The 22,412-nt window shown below is 38.3% G+C and overlaps 1 protein-coding gene across 1 annotated transcript in view; it reads left to right on the forward strand.

Moving 5' to 3' along the window:
• Tpd52 (tumor protein D52) overlaps positions 1-22,412 on the forward strand; it is a 196,106-nt gene that overhangs the window by 110,538 nt on the left and 63,156 nt on the right. The window contains exon 6 of the mRNA XM_055603227.1: positions 1,387-1,565. Coding sequence (XP_055459202.1) covers positions 1,387-1,565 — 179 coding nt within the window. The remainder of the gene's footprint in view (positions 1-1,386; positions 1,566-22,412) is intronic.

The following is a 22,412-nucleotide window of genomic DNA, read 5'->3' on the forward strand; positions in this document are numbered from 1 at the left end:
AAACACAGATGTTTATATTATGATTCACAACAGTAGGAAAATTACAGTTATGAAATAGCAATTGAGGAACTGTATTAAAGGGTTGCAGCATTGGGAAGATTGAGGACCACTGGTCTAGAATGTGCGTTTCCCTTGTCTCTCTGAAAGACCTGCTTTTAAAAATACTTTTCTGAGGAGTTTTACTATTGTACTCTGAGGAGCTATAAGCTGGTGAGACACCCTGGTGTCCAGAGCTTTGGTTTATGTTGACCTTCTTTGCTAAGGAGTCCTTCCTGTCATGTTACTTCATACTGCAATAGATCATCTCCAGAAACTGTCCCCCTGCCCCTGCCTTTAGCACCTGTGGGACTCAACATCAGCCAACTATCTTGCTTATAATATTATGGCCCATGAGACAAATTCAACAACTTAGACATGTTTTGTTTCATTTACAAAATGGAGTGTGTGTTTGTTTGTTTGCTTGCTTTCTTTTTCAACATGTAAAAGGCTGAGTGGTGACTCTTTTCACCAGCTTGACCTCTTGCTCTCCCAGGGACCCTCACAGGGCCAGGCATTTGAATTTGTAATCCTCAGAGAAACACATTAAAATTCTGTTACAAATGTAGTGTAATTGAAGATACGTGAATGATTAGTAATCCTGAGTAACATGTAAAACTCATTCATAATTCAGGGTAGGTGGAGCTACTGAGATCAACTTATTAATATTCCTCTGTTATTTGCCCTCACAAATAGAAAGCTTATATTTATTTTACACCAACATCTATACACACATCCCATACTCAAATTAAAGATGACTAGAAAACACATTTGTAGTCATAGATAAGCTTCTGAAGAAGCTTATGTCAGAAAAAAAGAGGGCTTCTGAAGACAACCCCAATTTGTTTAGAATTATTCTATAACAAGCACTCATGTTAAGACGAATTGTGATGAAAGCCGTTAGTCCTTTCTAACTGAATAGCCAGTCATTTATTTTAAGTGAGATAACTCTCTGGACTAGGCATTTTTTTTTGTGATGGTTAGTTCTGGGAGTGAGGTCAGTGTGCTCTCCTTGCATATGCTTGAGAGCCCAGGTTCTGAGAGCACCACCACCATCCCTGCTCTCCTCACCTCTGGGCTTTTGAGAGTCATTATGGCTGTATGTGTCCTGTTCTCCTCTACTAGGCCCTTTCCTCTGGTTCTTTTGTGAGAAGCAAAGGGAGGAAGAGGAAGTGAAGACTATAACTGTCTTTCAGAGCAAACTTCCACTTTTGGTCTTGAATTATTTCTGCACAGTATGATTGTACAGCAAATGGTTTTGTGAAGTCTGTTCTTTAAGTCCCTGTTACATTTACCCTCATCTTTTTGATAGATTTGATGTATATACATTTTTCTTTTCATATTTAGGAGCCTCCAAAAACTGTGGAATCCTTTGCGTCCATGCTGAGACACTCTCCACTGACACAGATGGGGCCTGCCAAGGACAAACTGGTCATTGGACGGATCTTTCATATTGTGCAGGATGATCTATACATAGATTTTGGTGGCAAGTTTCACTGTGTATGTAAAAGACCAAATGTGGATGGCGAGTAAGTAGAATTGTTCCTAAGTGACTTTAAAGTGTTCATAGGGGTAGGGAAATGACTGTCAGTACGTTGCTTTTTCTGCCATCATAAGGACTGGAGTTCTAACTCTGGACCCCCACAAAAGCCAGGCGTGGTGCCATGCACCTGTAATCCTAGTGCCGGGGAGGCAGAGACAGGTGCATCCCTAGGGTTCCCTGACCAGCCTAGCCTACCTGGAGGAGCTTGAGGCCAATGAAAGACCTGATCTCAAAAAAGAATATAAGACTGACAGTGCCTAAGAAATGACGTCCAAGCTTGGCAGTGGTGGTGTGTACCTTTAATCCCAGAATTTGAGAGGCAGAGGCAAGTGGATCTCTGTGACTGAGGCCAGCCTGGTCTACAGAAAGAGTTCTAGGATTGACAGGGCTACAAAGATAAACCCTGTTTCAAAACAACAACAAAACTAACAAACAAAAGAAATGACACCCAATGTTAAGATGTTGACTTCTGGTCTCCATATACATGTGAATGCATACCTCTGCCCATTTATGTGTCTGTGTGTGCATGTGCACCATATTCATAAAGGTTGATGTACCTTAAAGGAGTTTTGAACACAGGTGGTTTTTAAAAATTAATGTTGTTCTTTGATAATTTCATACATACATATGATACATTTTGATTATTCTTACCTCCTTTCCATCCCTATTAACACACTCTCTTTCCTCCTGGACCCTTGCTCAGGAAGATGACTTTTGGTTTTGTTGTGTGACTCACTTAAGTTTAACCGGGACCTTCTATATGACTAGTGTATATTAATTACACATTGGAGCCTGGGAAGGTCACCAGTGGGTCCACACTGCAGGAAATGACTTCTCCCCTCCCTGAATCTGATAGCAAATAGTTATTACTGAAATCTTAAGGGGGAGCAGAGGTGGATATATGTCCTCTAAAGCTGCTCCTCAGACATCCTAAAGTTTGTGGGTAGAAGCAGTAGCATTTTTCATTAATAGAAGGTGTATCTGTAACTTATTTCATGCAGAGAAAGTCTCTTGTCTCCGTTTATATCATCTTGCTGTTCTGTTATTCCTCCAGGTTGACCTCTGTGGCAAATCGGGTATTATATCAGCTTTGCTGATACCTTTCAGTATCAGTCAAACTTACTGTAACTTCCAAATACCTGAGACTGTTTTTAGTTTAGTTTTGTTTTTGTTTTTGTTTTTTTTGGAGACAGGGTTTCTCTGAGTAGCCTTGGCTGTCCTGGACTTCCTTTGTGGCCTTGAACTCACAGAGATCTGCCTGCCTCTGCTCCCGAGTGCTGGGATTGCAGGTGAGCACCACACTTGGCTCTGGCTCCAGTTAAACTGTGGTCTAGTTAAGTTGCCTGGAACTTGTAGCAGCCCTCCTGACCCTGCCTCTCCTAAGTGCTAGGAGTATAGGTATATAAGGACGGAATTTTGTTAATATTTTTTCATGGATAATTCTATATGAATAGTGGTTTCATTTAATTTTACAACATCTGTTTTGCCATTATATCATTTTCTTAAACATAATATTTGAGAATGCCTTCAGCATGTCTTGAATAGAGAATTACAGAATTGATTCTTATTCCTTATTTACTAAATGGCAAATTTTTAAGTGTCAACGTAGTATGTTTTGAATTTCTTTATAGTGTAGCTTTAAATGGTTACATGCTAAAATCTGTTGCACTATTTATTAAATCTAAAAATTTCATGTAAAACTGTCCACACACCACACTAGTAGTCATTCTTACAGAAACGAGTGTGCACGTAGCCCGACCTCCATTGCTGTGTGAGTGTTTGAGTGAATGGGAGGAGCCGTTCACAGTGCTTTTGCAAATAAGATGTCTAGTTTTTAGAGCAGTTGCTGTTTTCATGTCCTTCCTTTTTTCCCTCCCTCCCTTCCCTCCCTCCCTCCTTCCCTTTCTTCTTCCGTTCTTCCTTCTTTCTGTATTGAAGAGTTAAATGTGTACATGTCTTGGTTTTGTAGTCACCTGCAGTAGCTATCTCTCAGCTCTTGCTTCCACAGAGCATCTGTCCAATAACCAGTTACTACCTCCAGAAATATCTACTTAACTTCCCAAGTACCTGCAAAGATCATGACAAGGATTGATATGCTAATTTGTGTCTTCACCTATTCACTCAGTCATACTCCTAGACTCTTCAGTGTGCCAGGAACTCTTGACAGAATAAGTGAAAACCACCATTCTCTATACTTGTGAAATAAAGATTCCATCTAAGATGGGAAAGAGCGTATCAATTAGTTTAAAATAGTACTAACTCTACAAGTGGAAAGCGATAATATGGTGACAGAATGCAGAAATGTAGAAAATAACAGCAGTTAGAAAAGGCCTGTGTTCACAGCCTGGGTTGACGGAGATGTGCAAATGCCTTCAGAGGACCTTGTTACAAAGGACAGGCAGAAACAGTTGCTTAAACTCTGTTCCCAGGTCTGTGGACTGGAGTGATATATCTAAGTGTGCCCCAAGAATAGTTCAGTTCAGTCACTGTACCCTGGAGGGTTTGATTCTTCTGCCACCTACAGTACGTAACATGGTTTAGAAGAGAGAGACTGTTTGGAGAGACTATCTTGGTCCAGCTTTTACTGTGTCATGAGGCTTTCTACTATCCCCTGAGCATTACATCTCTTGCTCCATGTGTGTAGGAATGTTCTTTCTAAAAGTCTGTAGTTCACTGTAGGTCTACATATGTGTCTGTCACTTTGAAAGTACAGTAGGAAAGTGTGAGGCCTGTGTAGTTACTGCTTCAGCCCTGTTTCAATACTGTTTGTATACAAAACACTTGAGTGGGAGCTTTCCAGCAGTGGCCTGACCTTTGTCACTCTCATGGAAATGTTCAGTACCTCACCTTGGTAGTCCCTGTGTGTTGAGATGCTGTAGTTTGCTACGGAGTTATGGTTTTGAAAGGCCTTTTCATCCTGCTTCCATAGCGTCAGTCCTCTGATAGGCAGATTCTGAGTCACCAGATCTCCTGTAATGGCACATGTGAGTCACTGCAGACAGGGCATGCGTATTGTATTTAATAGTCATTAGATACATCCTGACCCCCTTTTTCTTTCAGTACTTTCAGAGACCCATGTTTACCCGTATTGGGACTTCCCTCCTGCATGCTGGGGATTGCTTGTCCCTACACTGGCATGTACTTGTTAGACAAGTGCTCTACTGCTCAGCTGCCTCCCTAGCCTTTCATTTGGATGTTTGTGTGCATTCTAATTTAGGACAATTAAAGAATGGGAAGATACAGCGAAAGAGAACCAAAGTCAAGGTAACATAAATTTAGATATATGTTTAACTTCTTTATCGTTATCTTAGCAAATACATTGAATGGTGTTTCAGACTTAGAAAAACTGATAGGGTTTGAAAACTATTTTGTTGAATCCAGTATTCCAGTGGGTTGAACAGCCTTTAATAAGCTACATAGTGTTTGTGTTTGGTTTTTGTTTTTGTTTTTCAAAACACAGTTTCTCTGTTTAGCATTGGCTGTCCTGGACTCGCTTTGTAGACCTGGCTGGCCTCAAACTCAGAGATCCACCTCTCTCTGCCTGCCTTAGTACTGGGATCAAAGGTGTGTGTCACCACACCTCACCTTTTGTGTGTGTGTGTGAGCGTGTGAGCATGAGCGCGCACTATTGTCTTGTTTCTTAAGACAAGGTCTCAACTATAGCACAGAATGGTCATGAACTTTTGATGATCCTTCTGCTTCAGGCACCCAAATTCTTGGGTTACAGGTTACAGGTGTTTGTCACCCAGCCTAGATTTAGCTTTTTTATTTTAATATTTATATGTGGAATATATACATATATATATATATATATATATATATATATATATATATATTAGTTTTTATTGGATTATATTTTAAATATTTGGTTTCTAATCTTTGCACCAAAAGTCATTTTAGAGAAAGGCTTTAGGGGTTGTTGGGAATAGAAAGTGCCAAGAAAAAGAGTTCCTTCAGCTCTCAGTACTTCCGAGCCTGTTCTCTGAAGGCTCAACCCATTTTCTTACCCAACCTGTGCTGAGCCCCATTATATCCTTTTTATTGTTCTCATCAGTGTTAATTCTTTGCCTATGTGTTTGTTTGTTTGGCTGGTTTGCTTTTTGAGATAGGGTATTGTTAAGTAGCTAATGTTGACCTTGAACTCACCATAGTCTTTTGTGCCTCAGCTTCCTAAATGCTGAGATTACAGGCATGAGTCACTATACCCTGCTATGAAAGCTAATCTTAATGTTTTTGAAAGACTCCAGAGTTTGCATTTTCTAAAGAACTGGTTGTGCAAGAATATTTGTAGGTTGAAATCCAAAGCTAAGACGGACAATGCTCGTCTATAACACAGCACTTGGTCTAACTGAGGCAGAAGATCAAGGTCAGTCTGGTGCACATAGTAAGGGCCAGACTAGCTGGGGACACAGAGTAAGACCTTCCCTTAAACTCTTCCACTCATACATACACACAAAAGGTGAATAAAAGATTGTAAAATTTGGAAGGTATTGCTTCACAGATGTCTTTCTGTCTGGTGGTCCTTATAGGGCCAATGACAGGCATAAGAAGTCTTACAGTGTAGGCATGGCTATGAAAAGAAGTTGAGGCAGAGCTCTCTGGAGGCCTCTTACGCAAAGCCGGAGTACTGTGTTGTGTCTAAGTTGATTTGCTTTTGCTTCTCATCTTTATGGCGTATCTGTCTCTTTTGTCTGAGTCTCCTCCTGTTCATGAGCAGAGGGCTTCTGCTGATTTAAACAAAGTACTGTTTTCAGTATCTGCCTACTCTCTCTTTTTCCTAGGTATTTTTCTTCTGTTATATGCACACACTGCACACAATTAATAGATTTGTCCCAGTGTGAATAGCTCAAAAGAAACAAAATGTATACAATTGCTACTTTCCAAATGAATGAAATGAATCTCTGGGCATAACTGCCGCAGTTACACAATTAGTAGTTAACAAAGCAGATTCATCCCAGGGCTCTATGTTAATCTAGGTCCATGATGGTTTTCTGCCAGAATTTGCTGCTTTCCAGATCATGATACATAAGATCACGCATATGTTAAAGCTTAGATAGTTTCACCTGTGCAGTACTTTTCTACCAGGGACACCAGAAGCACCGCATTAGTGAGAAAAGTAGATACAGATATGCTAAAGAATACAGGGTAGTCTCTTACAGTTTTCCAGCCATGCTGGCCATGGTTGTTGTGGTCTCAGTGCGGGTGTGCGGGTGTGCGGGTGTGCGGGTGTGTGTTCCAATATTCAAAAGACAAAACAATCACCAGTGTTATGCTACCAGGAGGTTGAGCTATTGGGAATGGTTTAAGTCTTGTGTTTCTCTCATGAGTGGCATTAGTGCTTTTATAAAAGAGGCCCCTGAGAGCTTCCTTGATCCTTCTACCAGTTGAGGATTCAGACACTGACTCAGCTGCCACCTTCCTGGACTGCTTACCTTTCAGAACTGTGAGGAATGTGTTGTTGTTGTGTGTAGGCTATCATTTTTCTGAGGCTTTGTTGTAGCATTCTGAAGTAAGGAAATGGTATTCCGCATTTTGACAGTGTTGTTGTCAGTGGATAATGAATAGTGGGCCCAGGATTTTTAGGATGAATCAAGATTTTAATTTTAGTGAAGCCATTAATAACAGGAATTGGTTATTTTAACAGTGATAGGTAGGGTTAGCATGCCTCATGCTATTTAGAAATGCAGTTTAATTGGCAGAGAACATAAGCCTACTGATATACATGTAATACTTAATTTTTAATTCTTTAGTGCTTTTTGTAGAATGTAACATCTTTGAACTTTATTGGGCCTAAAACTTAATCTTTTATGTTTTTTATGTCCTAACATCGTATTTATCAATATGAAGTTATATGTTTTAAATCATACAGATATCAAGTAGAATTAGTGCTCAGTAACCAAATAACCCCCAGTTCTGTAGTTTTGTTTCAGTTTTCCATTTCTGCTTTTTCAAATCTGCATTTTCCTACTTCAATGTGCTGAAACATGAGAACTTGGTCACCAAATTTGTTGTGCTTAAAATCTGAACAGCTCCTGAATAAGGAGCTAGCAGCCTCTTCTCTACGTGCACACGCTTTAGCACATGAGCTTGAACATGTGTTGTGACAGCTTCTCAACTTCGTTAGCTTTGTTCTCATTGGCTTCTGGGAACACTTGATGTCACCAGATAAGTGACTTCCTGATGAATGAGGTGTAGCTGGTATAGGGCTTGCCTTTGGTCACTGATGACCTTGATTGGGGTTGTCACATATGAGAGCATTGTCTGTTAAAGCAATCAAGGTGCTGAGTGTTTGGGACATGAGCATTTGTCATGGTGGAAACTTGAAAACCTCCAGTAGGACTGCTAGGGAAAATAAGATGGGATTATTGTATTCTAGATAGTGCAGATGCTTACCGTGAACTTCTAAATAGATGATGAAATTCCTTTAAAAGATTATTAAGCCTAAAGAATAGCTTTATGATATTAATTAGTTTGGTTACTTTGGAATATACCTGCAAAACATTTAATTTTAAACAAACAGGGCATAGTATAATTGTTCATTGAGTCCAGTAAACTTTAAGTGTGTAGGTATTAGAGCAGTGGTTCTCAACCTGTGGAGCATGGTATTCTTAGGGGTCAAACAACCCTTTCACAGGGGTCACCTAAGAACATTGGAAAACACAGTTATTTACATTATTCATAACAGGATTTATAAAAGTAGCAAAATTACAGTTAATGAATTAGCAGTGAAGTAATTTTATGGTTGGGTCAGCACAACATGAGGAACTGTATTAAATGGTCGCAGCATTAGGAAAGTTGAAAACCATTCATGTTTATTCTTTTGATTACATTCTTCAGGAATGGAGACTATGGGTCATGATCTTTATTGCTTGTGTCAGGGAGGCTGTTGTTGCTGAAATGAGTGAGGAAGGATGAGTGAGAGCAAGAGGTTTGGTCACCACACCTGAAGAGTCCCTCCTGGGAACCTAGGTATTTTAGTCACCCTGGCTAAGGAGATGTGATGGGAGGGTGGCAGGCAGGTGACAGGTTTTGAGGGGTGCATGTGCTGCTCTACGTGTGGCTTTGTTCCGAAGGTGGCCTTAGCCATTGAAATATTTTAACTGGTAGCATGGATCACATTTGGGTTTCAGTGAGATCGTTCTGGAAGAGTTGTGGAGTGTTTACTGAAAGAAAAGTGATAGAGTTAGATCATTGAGGAAACTACCTCGAAGAAATGATGGTGAATAAAGCCTGAGAGTGGGGAAATCAGAAAGGCCTCAGCAAAGGAGAGAATAGACTGGTCTTGTTGGATGACTAGTAATGCAGGAGGCAGAGGGTGGGTTCTGAACAGTGTTCCATTTCAGATGTGACTTACATGGTAGGTGGTGGGTGGTGTTGTATTGGGAAGGTAGAGCAGAAGGGTGTTTGTTTGTTTGTTTGTTTGACTTTTTAGTCTGTTTGGTCATATTAAGATTGGTTTTATTCTCTCATTCTAATTATTGGGCATTCAGTTTCTGTGTAGTTACCAGGCAAGAAACACTTATGTCTTTACCAAAGTACACAATCTCCATGGTTCATCAATGCTTATTGCTTTGTTAAATTCTACAAACCTTTTTATTTCATCATTATGTTTTCATTTTTCAGGAATTTTAAGCATTTCTTTAAAATCCTACAGCTCAGTTGTATAAGTAAAAAGTCCTTTTATTTAATAATGTGTAAATGAGGGTTGTGTCTCTTAATGCATTATCTCTACTCTGGCATCTCTATCACAACACACATGATTGACAGTTCTGAAAATCGAAGAGGTTCAAAACAAGCCTGATTGGCAGCTCTCAGGTAACTTGCACGTGCCCTGAATGTTACTTGTTCTTTTGTTTGACACTGAGCTGGAATAAACAAGCTAATTTCCCAGTCTTTGTTTCTATTTCAGGTTATGAAATATATAGGGTCAAGTAGGGAGTGCAATATAGTGTGAATGTTTCAAAGACTCAAGTTTTCAAGGTGTATTATTGGCAAAGAGAAAATAAAAATTTGAATTGAGTCTCTATTTCAAAAGAGATAGAACATACCTTAAAAGTATGTCTATTTTTGTCTAGATTGGTGATTTAGACTCATCCTATGAGGCAGTTTTTCTTTAATAAATCTCTGATAGTTTAAAAATTAAAAAGTGCATTATTTTTAACTTTTAAGTGAAAGACAAGTTATATAAATTACATGTTCATACATAGTCAAATTGTAACTTATGATCTTTTCTAGAAGTGTCCGAGATATGGAAATATGTGGTGTAGACTGTGCATAATAGGAGGCTTCAGGTTTTCCCTAGTTGGATTGCATGTCATAGAAACTGCTGTTGAATTTTGCTTTGTTGGCTTGGTTGTTACAGGTTGTTTTTGTTGCTAGCAGAACTGATTGCTTTGTATTCATCACCTGTGTATACCAGGTGGTCACAGATGGCAGAGATGGTCAAAAGAAATGTTTGGTGAATTTTTTTTATGCTATCTCAGGACTGCAGAGATCAAGAGTGGGTCTGCCCATGGCTTACTGGAGCAGCCTCTCAAGGAATGCCACCCTTTACGTGTTCCCATGAAAGCTCTGACATCAGACCTCAGTAGGATGGAGAAGGAAAGTCAGGGCTTCACTCCTGCACTTGGCTCAAGAGTGGAAGTTCCAAACATTAAAGTTGTTTTAATACAAGTTCTGGGTTCTGCGTTGGCTTGTATAATTTGCCTGAATTTATTGTTGCTTGCTAATATCTAGAGACTTGGACTAGTACTTCAGCACTTATTTTGTAATATGTGGTTTTTATAAAATAAACAATATCTCACATTTGTTGAATATTCCCTCTATGTAAAACACATTTTGAAGAAAATTTCATGCATTATTTTTTGCTTTCTTTCTTTCTTTCTTTTTTTTTTTTTTTTGAGTCAGCGCTTTTCTGTGTAGCCTTAGCTATCCTTGACTCACTTTGTAGACCAGGCTGACTTAGAGCTCACAGCGATCAGCTGCTTCTGTCTCCTAGAGTGCTGGAATTACAGGCGTACTCACAGCGCCTAGCTCCATGCGTTATTTTCTTAAACATTTTTATTACTCTGAGATTAATAGTTAAGAAGCATTGAAGAAACTAAAGCTGGCATACTTTAAATAATTTAAATAAGTTACTCCAAGGCTTTGGCAGCTAGCAAGTAAGCATATCTGAGGTAGCTCTTTCATGTCCATCTTTGCTATTTTATGCTGTTCAGATTCTCCTCTAGTATAAGTGTGCTTATGTGCATGCCTGTGTGTGTTTGTAATTTGATTTTCCTCAGTAAACTTCTTGCGTATAGTATGCTGAATTCAATTTGAAAGCTGTACATATCTTTAGGAGAAAAGTTCTATGCAGCACAGTAGTCATGCAGAGAAATGTATGAACAAATTCCCAAGTAAATGAGGTGTTTAGAGAAAATGTTAAGATGGTTTCATAAGCATGAAAAAAAAAAGTTTTCTAAAAGATGAAACTTTAGAATCTAAAAGATGGAGAAATACGTAATGAATGGACATTTCTGGGGAAGTAGCATGAAGCATGGCAGAGAATAAAGAATGCACATAGTATGATTGTTGGTATGTAACAAGTTATCCCAAAGTTTAGTAACTTAGAATTGTGAACATTTATTAGTCTCATGTATTGATGTCATCCAGGCATCAATGAGTGCCTTAGCTGGATGATTCTTGCTTGAGGTCTCTTAGGTAGTTCATTTGAGATATTTGCCAGGTCAGTAGTCATCTTAAGGCTTGGCTGGGAGTAGAGGACTACCAGCTGTACCACGGTCTGGTGACCAAACCATAAACACTGAATCTTTGGATTCATTCTGTATCTAGACCACCGTGTTAACATGCTGGTTGTTGGCTGGAGGTCTCAGGTTCTTCCACATAAACCTCTCCATCTAGATTGAATGAGTGTCTTCATGAGTGACCTAAGAAAGTGAGCCAGGGAAGTCATGGTAAAAGTGTCACAGAGCATGCATTTTTACTTACAACCTACTCTGAAAGAAGTGAGTCACTAGGCCTATTTCATGGGGGAGTTTGGATTGGCCTGTCTCTTATATGGAAGTGCACAAAGTTTATGCACATTTTTGTGTGTTTGTGTGTGTGAACAAAGCTCAACTTGTATTCTAAAAAACAAAACAAAACTGCTTTTAAAATTTCTGTGTGTTGTAGGCTTAGATTTTCCAAACACCTACTTAAGGTTCTTGAACACCTCTACCTTCCATCCAACCCCTCCCCCCACCTTCGGTCAAAGATTAGTAGGAAGAGGGGCTGTAGTCCTCTTTTACTTACTTCCAGCTAATTAGGGTTGTTGGGTTCTTTGGGAATATACCAGTCTCAATCATCAGGATACCAGCAGTCCACTCAAACAGAAAAGCAGCAAACAACAACAGACAGCAAGCCACAGCAACAGAGCTGGTACCACTCAGCTAAAGCTGCCAGACTTGGCCCACATGGCACCAGTCTGCCAAAACAGCAAAACTCCTCCAAGGCAGCAAGAAAAGTTCTCTGGAGTTTCTGTCTGTGAAAACCAGCCAAGTGAGCTGAACCATTTCAAAGCATAGAGATGCAAAAAGTGATGTCTCAGTGTCTGTGGGCTTCTGTTTCTTCCTCCTCAGAGTCTACACGAGGACATTTTCCAGCTCACAAAAACCATGCCATGCCCCTTGCTCAAGGTAGTTTTCAGCTGACAAACATCATTCATCTTTTCACTGGGGCTATTTTCTGAGGGTGGGAGGGGACATTCCCACATCCCACTCTTGGGACCAAAACAAAAACATTCACATGGCATGACTGAGTTTCCAAGGAAACCAGAAACTTCCACTTCAGTGTGTTGTCTATAATTTATTAGTGTAGGTGTGTGCACATATGCATATGGGTAAATGAACATGTATGTGCACATAGAGTAGATCCTAGACGTTGGTGTCTTCCCTTGATCACTGACCACATTTATTGCTTTGCAGCTGTGTTCTCTGCTGAACCTGAAGCTCAGCAATATGGCTAGGCTAGCTGGCCAGTGGGCTTTAGGAAGCCACCTGTCCTCACCTTTCTCCTCCCTCTGATGCTAAGGGGAAGTTACACATGCAAGCTGTCATACCTTAGGTGGCTTCTAGGAATGCCAAGTTCAGGTACTCATGCTTGTGACCCACCCCTGTCCCAGCCCTCTGCTGTTACAACTTTTTATAAAACCAATGAAAAATATGATAGAAAAATATTTAAGAAAATGAAAACATTTTTCTACCTTTGCCTTTATTTTTTCTTTTGTTTTTCAAGACAGGGTTTCTCATTGTATTTATTCCTGGCTGTCCTGGAACTCACTGTGTAGACCAGGCTGTCCTCAAACTTGGAGATTGTCTGCCTCTCCTTCCCTTATGCTAGGATTAAAGGTGTGGGCCCTTTAATCCTTTAAACCACCCTGGCACCCTTTGCCATATTTTCAATATTGAAATAATCACCAGTATTAGTAGGATTAGAATTAGTCACTTTTAACCTTTTCTTATTAATATATATATAATTTGCTTCTAATTGGTATGATCCTAGGCATCCAGATCTTTGTCCCCATATGTATACACTGAATAGACTGATATTGTCTCGCATAGTTTCGGAAGCATCCATGGTGTGTGTCAGGCAGGCCCTGTGCCAGCTTAGGTTTCTCTGTTTCTTTCTCGTTATGTGATTTCTTCACTATTTATCCCCTCCTGTAATGGCAATGCTCTCTTTTCAGGCCACTGGTACTTAGTTCTTTAAATATTTATTTCCTCTTATACAAAAGAGCCTGGGTAATTTCACATTAATTGTCAAGCTATAGTTTTTACTTTGGGTAATTTGAATTACTGTCCACACAGCCTGAAATCTGAGACTCATTCTCGTCATTACAAGCCTTAAACACTTAAATCCAATCTGTATCTGTCTATTAGTTTCTTTCAATCTTGTTGCTGTTTCTTTTTTCTCTTTCTTGTCTCTTACCAGCCCTCCCTTTCTTTACTCTTGGCTGTGCTGGGTGTGAAAGCCAGGGCCTTGCATGTGCTGGATGGCAGTGCTAGTTCAAGTACGTTCCTCCCCTGCCCTTCCCCCCACTGCCCTCCCCTGCCTTTCTTCTTAGCTGTTGCTTAAGCCTGTCCCTTCTGTCTCTACTGTGGATTTTTTTTTTCTGTCTCATACCTAGAGAGCCAGTAGGCCTCTTTGTCATTCTCTTTGCCTCTGCTCTCTCTTCTCTCTTAATCTGTTCATTTCCACTTTCCATGCATATATTTTAAGGTTGCATTAGTGGTCAAGAGCTCATAAATAGCTGAAGTTTGGTAACTAGTGAAGTGTTTGCTTTGGTATGTAAACAGAAATTGGTTAGGGAATTCCAGATTAAAGGCTGAAAGGTTATGACTATAGAGAGACACAAGAGTGGTGTTTGATGATGGCCTTTATATTCTGGCACTGGTGCTGTGTGAGCCTGAGTGGATGTAGCAAGACTAGTTCAGAGAGCCAAGTTGGCTGGATTAAAGTGAGGACTGATCGAAACAGAAAGTTGTAATGGACTGTTCCAGTAAGACCTGAAATTGATGCTTAAGGTTTACAGCTTAAGCTGTAATATGCTTTCAGTTGACTAGAAAAGTGGAGGTCATAGTGGAAAGGACGGTGGATACAAGACCCATCTACAGGGCAGGCTACAGAGCTTGGACTTAGACATACCATGGTTATTCTGTAGGCAGCAGATGCTGGGGTTGGAGATGAAAGAAACGAGGCTGTCGAGTAGTAGACCTGGAGTCAGAAATTCCTGTCAGACTCTAACTCTGTGTTCCACTGCCTTTACCAGGAAAACAAAAGAAGAAATCAGAATATAGGGGCCCAAGAGATGGCTCATTGATTCAGAGCATGCACTACTCTTACAAAGGAACTGATTTTAGTTGCCAGCATCCACAGCAGATGGCTAACCACCCCCAGGAACTCCAGCTCCGAGGGATCTGATACCTTTTTCTGGGCACTGCACTCAGATGCACATAACCACATAGACATATACATTTGCACATAGTTTTAAAGTAAAATAAAATTTTCATTTTAAGAAAAATAATCAGAATTCAAAGGCATCAGTGTCTGTGCAGATTTGTGTGTTTGCCACATTCAGTGAGAGGAACTGTTCTGAAGATATCCTGCCACATTCATGTTTAAGCAGCCCATTCAAGAAGCTGCATTTCTAAGTTTAAAAGGCACAGCCAGCACTGTTGTGGAAGGGGGCAGTAGTGCCAGCCATATTTACTCCACATTTTCCTCCCCAGCTTCATAAGAGCTAGAGCTCTTACAGCTCTTTCCCTACGTGCTGGTGCAATGGCTCTGTGGGTAAATGACCTGGATTTCACCCCCAGATCTCATAGGAGAAGAGGGTCAACACTTGAAAGTTGTCCTCTGGTCTCAATATGGACACCTGCATGCACACACACAATAATAGTAAAGTACATAAATATTTTATTTCTTTTTTTTCTACCTTTTTAGCAGATAGCTATGTCTCCTACCTTGAAATTAAATTCTTATGTTATATGAACCATATGAAACTACTGTTTTATAAGTTAAAAATAATCAAATATCTGATTTCATATGATTCCACTCAGTACTCTATGGATTTCCTATTCAGTACCTTAAATTGACTTTTCTTTGATAAAATGCTTCCAATTCTATCATATTTCTCTCTCTAAACTATTTTTTCGTTCTTTCCTGTCTCAACAACTGCCTGTTTTCTAAATTTTTTTTCATTCCCCAGCAAGACATTGCCCTCACCATTATGTCATGCACCCATTAACAATGGCTTCTGGTAGTCTGCCCAGCAGTTTTTGCTCAAGTGTCACTTAATGCTGCTGGCTTTTCTCGCCTTGGAAATTGTCACTTTTTTTCCCTTAATTTTCTTGGTCATCATTTTTTATGTCTCTATTTCTTTATCTGTGGTTTTTACCCTTGTACTTCATAGGAATGCAACTGCTCTGGCTGAAAGGGATGCCTGAACTTGAATTTCCCAGGACTTCTTCAGGATAGTTCCTAATGTTACAGAATGGGTCTCTGGGTTCTTGGGAGCTGGTCAAACCTTTAGAAGGCAGAGCTAGTGATAGATAGGAACTAAGGCAATTGGAGGCTTGTCCTTGGAAGGGGTAGAGGGAGGCTAGTCTCTTTTCCCTTTTGTTTCCTGGCTTTTGTCACTGAGCCTTCCTTTATGGTAATATTGCCACACTCCAGGTTCCGAAGCAGTGAGCTAAGCCACCATGATTGGAAGCTTCTAAAGCTGTTGTATCTCAGGTATTTGTTACAGTGATAGGAAGCTTACTAATACCAGTAGGGTTAAGCATATGCCAGGGAGATGAGTAAGGCAGTCTGGATTGCAGGGTTAAATGAGTGTTTCCTTTGGACACAGTAAGTATAGGGTTTGCCCCTTGCTCCCATGTTCTTCCTTACATTTACCTTTCTCTTCTCCCTTGCATATGCTGTTTTCCAAGAAGAGGGGTTTGTAACTCAGTGGTAAAGACATAAGTGTGCTTCCCAGTAGAACCCTAAACCCAGCAACCACAAAAAAGAGTTGTCCCAAAAGACTTGTTTTGATGCTCCCCTACTTTAGAAACCAGTGCATTTAGTAATTAGGAAGCACTTGATATGTGTATAAATGACACTTATAAATTTATAGTTCTGTTTACATATACCTTTTTCTTTCATCTTGGAATAAATGATTAAAGTTCAGCATAGTCCAGTACTTGAAAGTATGCTTTGTTATTAGCATGTTCTAATTTTGGGGGGGAGGGAAATCCATAAATATACTATAGATAGGTTTCTTTTAAAATTTTAAATCAGAACCTTATTTTTAGACTTAAATAGAATACTTTTTGTTTCCTTTTAAAATGCAAATTGAGTATTAAACAGGTATAATTAAATCCTTAATTTGTACTGATTGAGCATATTATAATGCTCATTTGGATTTTATGATATTGCTTCAGTTATTTTGAATTTATTAAGCAAACAATTTTTTCTTAAGGTATTTTCCTTGAAAGTAGTTTTGTATATGTGTGTCCTTATGAAAATGATGGCATCCACTATTATAATAAAAAAATAGAGAAACTGCATTCTTCAATATGAAGTATATGATTTAAAATGAGCTTGTTTCTAGAATATATTTCTATAAATGTATATACATTATAACTAAGCATTTTTACTTGTGTTGGCCTCAAAATTTTTATTATGTGGTTCAAAGACTTTAATATAAGGTATGAAACTAGAAGAGGTTGAAGATATAGGCATAATAAGGACTTTTTGAATAGAACTCCAGTAATCTAGTAAATAGCAAGAAATGATAACAGGGTTACATGAAGTGAAAGACCTTCTGTACAGCAGAGGAAACATCAGAATGAAGAGACAGCATGTTTTCTCGTTGCACTGCAATTCGTCATAAGAACACACACATATAAAACTGCTTTCAAGGAAAATATCTTAAGGAAAAAATTGTTTGCTTAATAAATTCAAAATAACTGAAGCAATGTCATAAAATCAACATGAACATTTTAATATGCTTAATCAGTACAAGGAGAAGAATGTCAGCATCCTTAGTTATCAGACAAATAGAAATCAAAACTGCATTAAGATTCTTTCTTAGCTGGGCAGTGGTGGTACACACCTTTAATCCCAATACTTGGCATGTAGAGGAAGGTGAATCTCAAGAGTTCAAAGTCAGCCTGGTCTACAGAGTAAGTTCTAGAACAGCCAGGGCTACATAGTGAAACCCAGCCCCACAAAAACAAAAACAAAACAGTAACAGAACAAAAAAATCTTATACTTTTCAACACATCTATTCCGCTTGGCCTTTATAAAAAAATTTTTTTAAATAGAGAAATAGTATGTCAATTATTTTGAAAATTATTAGCAAAATTTATACACTTGAAATCTGAAAATAAATCTATTTCAGAAATGAAACAGCTATTCCTAATGGGAATTGCAAATGTTTCAGTCCTCCTGTTTTTCTGAATGTAATTTATTTAGGCACTTTAATTCTGGATTTAGCTTATTTTGTTAATAATTGGGGAAGAGGAAAGCAAGGTATAGGGCAAGAGAAGATAAAAGGGAAAAATCAACATGATTTTTTTTCTTTGTTTTATTTATTTGAATGAAATGAAAAATAATGAAAATGAAAATGAGGTTTCATTTTGAAGTTTGAAGAGAAGACGCTCCTTAAGCTTAGCATTTATGTGACAGAAGCTTTATATATCAGTGATGATGGTATAATGGTGGTATGATAGTACTGACTGATAACAATAGCTACTTTCTAACCTTTTCGGACTATTATAAAATTCCCTTTTCCAATGTTAAATCACTTTAAAGAAATACATATGTGTTACATCGTACAGAAAAAAATTTTAGTGTCTCACATAATATCTTACAAAGTATAAATTCAACGGGAATGAATATCCTTTACTCATTTTAGGGGGTGGGGGTATTACAGATCCAACCCAGGCCCTCGCATGCTAAGTGTGTGCTCTGTGGGTCAGCTATATGTCTCATCACAATGCCTACTTTTTTGATAGGAGGTTTTCAAAACCATTTAGCGAACAGTGCAATAATATTTCAACCATTATTGAAATATACTGGTCTTACTTTTATTTTGATGCTAATAATGGACAAATTACATTTGATAAAGGGGCTTGAGTATTCTAGTTCAGTAATGACATGAGAGTTTTCTTAAGTTTTAGGAAGGAAAATAAATACTAAATTAAATGAGAATTTTCTAGAATTTCACACTGGGCAATTTCCTACTAGTTCTTATCTTCATGATTTTGTACATTTTAATAATCACTATAGACGACAACATTTAGCTGTCAACTCTTAACAATGGTTAGTCACTTTTCTATGTATCAAAGTATAGCTCATTGGCCTCATCCAGTGAAGATTTTGAGATTTGACTCCTGGCTCTCTTTATGAATTTAATTGTGTGAGTGTGAGAAAGTTAGATAGCTTTTTTTTTTAATAGGAAAAGTTCAAATTTAAGTTTAATTCCTACTTAACACATTGACTCTTCGTATTATTTTTTTGTTTTGTTTTGTTTTGTTTTTTTTAATTTTTCTTTTTAGTTACAATTTGTTAACTCTGTGTCCCAGCTGTATCCCGCTCCCTCATTCCCTCCCTCTCCCCAACTCCCTCCCTGGTCTCCTCCCTGCCCCTTTCCAAGATGGCTTTTTTAAGCTTCAGCTGCCTCATCTTTAGAATGACTAAAACAATAGGAGCCTCACAACTGTCTAACCCCAATTCCAGGGACTCTTGACCCCTTCTTCTGGCCTGCATACATGCAGGCAAAACATCCATGCACATAAAACAGTATAATAACAATTTTAAAGATTTATTTTTATTATGTATATGTATGTGTGCCTGCATTATTTTATGTGTACCATATACATATAGGTACCCCTGAAGGACAGAGGGTGTCTGTTATCCTGTAACTGTAGTAATGGGCCAAACCAAGGTCCTATGTAAAAATACTAAGTACTCTTAACTGCTAAACCATCTCTCCAGCATCCTCAACTTACTTTTTAATTAAAAAATAAATTTAAAAAACTGTTGCAAAGAGAAAGGGAAATTGAGAGTAATTCAACATTATCTGACCAGTGACTCTGCTAGTTTGGCAGGTCCCCTACAACTTAAGTGGCCAAGGCAAGACTCTAGCCCACATGTGGTCCACTGTAAAGGCCAGTCCTCTAGTCCCGCCTGTCCAAGAGTAAACATGCGGTTGTCAGAAACTTTGCTAGTGAATGTTATCCAGCATTTGCTAAGGTCCAGTTTTTCTTCTTGAGGTTTTGTTTGTACAGTAAATAGATGATATTACTCTTTGTCTTCAAGTTAAAGTATAAAACAAAACCAAAATAATTTGTTGACTTTTTGTTTATAAATGACTTAAAGGGTCTCTCTCCCTCACCCCCTTTTTTCTTCCTTCCTTCCTTCCTTCCTTCCTTCCTTCCTTCCTTCCTTCCTTCCTTCCTCCTTCCTCCCTCCCTCCCTCCTTCCCTCCTTCCTTCCTTTCTTTCTTTCCTCTTTCTTTTTCTTTCATTCATTCTTTCTCTTTCTTTTGTTCTTTCATTCTTTCTTTTGTTCTTTCTTTCCCCCCTCTCTTTTTTTTTTTTTTTTTTTTTGCCTTGCTGGGAATTGAGCCCAGGACCTCATTCATATTTGGCAAGCTCTCTGTCAGTGAGGTATATACACAGCTCCATTCAGGAAATTTCTGATAATGTTTTAAAAATTTGTGTATTGATGAAATTATAATACATATTTAAAATCCGGAGTTTGGGTTTTTTTCTGTTCTAATTATATGTTTTATTTTATTTTACTTTTTGTTTTCAATACATCGTGACCACAGTTTCCCCTCTGTCTGCTTCTCCCAGCCCCCCTCCCTACCTCCTCTCTCTCCCAGATCCATTCCTTTTCCATTACCTTTCAGAAAAGAATAGGCCTCTCAGGGATTATCAACTGAACATGGCATAACAAGATATGAGTATGCACAAGCCCTTATATCAAGGCTGAACGAGGTAACCTAGTAGGAAGAAAGGGGTTCCAAGAGCAGGCAAAAGAGTCAGAGAACCTCCCCCAACTGTTAGGAGTTCCACAGAACATGAAGCTACACAACCGTAAGGAATATGTCAAGGGCCTAGCACATTCCCATGAAGGCTCCGTGATTGTCCTGTCAGCCTTGTGAGCCTCTATGAGCCCTGCTTAGTTGATTCTCTGAGCTGTATTCTCCTGGTATCCTCAACCCTCTGGCTCCAAAAATTCCCCCCCACACACACCAAACTCACAGGGAAGGGACCTGATGGAGATCTCCAATTTAGGCTGCCTGTTTTTAATCACATTAAGTGAATTTGTTGTATGTTTATTTCCTAAGGAAATATCCATTTTATTTTCTGGAAACATTAAAATGTCATAATTGGACATTTATTTATTAATAGTTTTCTTTTACAGAGAGATTAGGATGGAGAAAGAATAGGCAAAATTAAGGCCATGATCCAAATTCTTTAGCTTTCAGATATATAATCATAGTTTCCTCTTCTTTTTATATGTTTAAAGTAAATTATATTGAATTTTATGGAAGAGAAAAATAAATGCAGTAATATTCTAAATTAGGAAACATCAACATTTTTTGGGTTAGATTAAGAAATAGAAAAAATATTCAGATTCTGTAAGCAGATAAAATCTGTCTTTGGTAGAGCTTATATTGAAGCTGAACTACATACTCTTAATAGTTACAAAAACATTTTATTGACAGAATTCAATTAAATCTGGTGGTTCTTCATTTTGTTGTTGGTTGTTGCTTTTGTTTGAAGCAGGGTCTCACAGAATAGCCTTGCACTTGTATCCTTCTTCCTCGGCCTTCCAAGTGCTAGGATTGCAGGCCTGTGATACCAGGCAATCTCTCTATGTTAGATTAGAACTTTATTTAGTTTTCTTTTCTGTATATTGATTACTACAATTTCAAAACTAACATTCCTCAGTGATCATGCCAAATTAGTAAAATTGTTTATTTCAGTAAGTAAATTTTCAATTTTTGTTTCAATTGTAAAAATAATGCATCTTGATAAAGCAGCTGTGAGAATTTTAACCTCCAGAATCTCTTCTTTCAGAGTTATTATCTGGACAGAGGTATTGGCTTTGTGTGTGTGTGTGGTTTTAACATTTGGCTTAATTTTATAGCATCGCATCACCTCCTCAAATATAGCTAATTTCTTCAGGTTCTTGTTTGTTAGATAGCTTATCTCTGCTTTTCACTCTTGAAAATGACATAGGCATGAACAAGTCTGAGGATATGGTTTATCATATTGTTTCCTGGAGACTAAGTAGAATAACTAGGCTTCAGAGTTACTGATATTTTCAGGCTTATGTAAACAGCTTGAAGATTTCATGTATTTATTAGTAGTATTGCCTTTTTAAAATAATACATTTTTTTAGCTTGTAGCTCATGTCCACTGGGGGATAGTGTTCTGTTCTTTGTTCATGAGATCTTAAGATCTTAAATAACTTGTTCATCCTCTTATTTCAGAATAATTTGTTTGTTTGTTTGTTTCAAGACAGGGTTTCCCTGTATAGCCTTGGATGATCTGGAACTCACCCTGTAGACTGGGCTTGCCTCAAACTTAGAGATCCCCCTTGCCTCTACCTCCAAGTACTGGAATTAAAGGTGTGTACCACCACTGCCTGGCTGAATAGTTTTTTCTAAACAAAAGTAACCCAAACAGAATACAAATTCAGTTTATGTACATATCATATAAAATTAATATCTTTATCTTAAAGAAAAACACATGTCACCTAATGAAAAATATTAGGCTGGGGGTGATGGTGCATGCCTTGCCTTTAATCCCAGCACTTGGAAGGTATAGACAGGTGGATGGATCTCTGTGAGTTCAAGGCCAACCTGGTCTACAAAGTGAGTTTCAGGACAGCCAGGACTATTAAGCAGAGAAACTCTGTCTTGAAAACAAACAAGCAAACCAAAAAAGACAAGACTATGTATATAATGATTTTTAGCCCCAAAAGATTATATTTTTTATAACCAGGTTTCTCATTGGGGCCATATTTTTATGTCATAAAATTGTTAAAGACTTATATGGCTTTCATTACTGTAATTTAACTAGTATCCAAGTGATGTATTTTGATGTTGTTTTTAATTTTCATTGTCTTTATAACAACACAATTGAGGGTTGCAATGTTTATCTGAAATAAAGCCTTTGGAATGGCAGGACTAGAAAGGGTATTTAGTCTGCCTTATTTTTCAGAGGTAAAATATTACTTTCTTGCCATTTTCCCAAACAACACAACAACTCTATTCATGGTGTTTACA

Source organism: Psammomys obesus, unplaced genomic scaffold, assembly GCF_907164565.1.
Source record: "Psammomys obesus unplaced genomic scaffold, mPsaObe1.curated_primary_1811, whole genome shotgun sequence".
NCBI classification, from domain to species: Eukaryota; Metazoa; Chordata; class Mammalia; order Rodentia; family Muridae; genus Psammomys; species Psammomys obesus.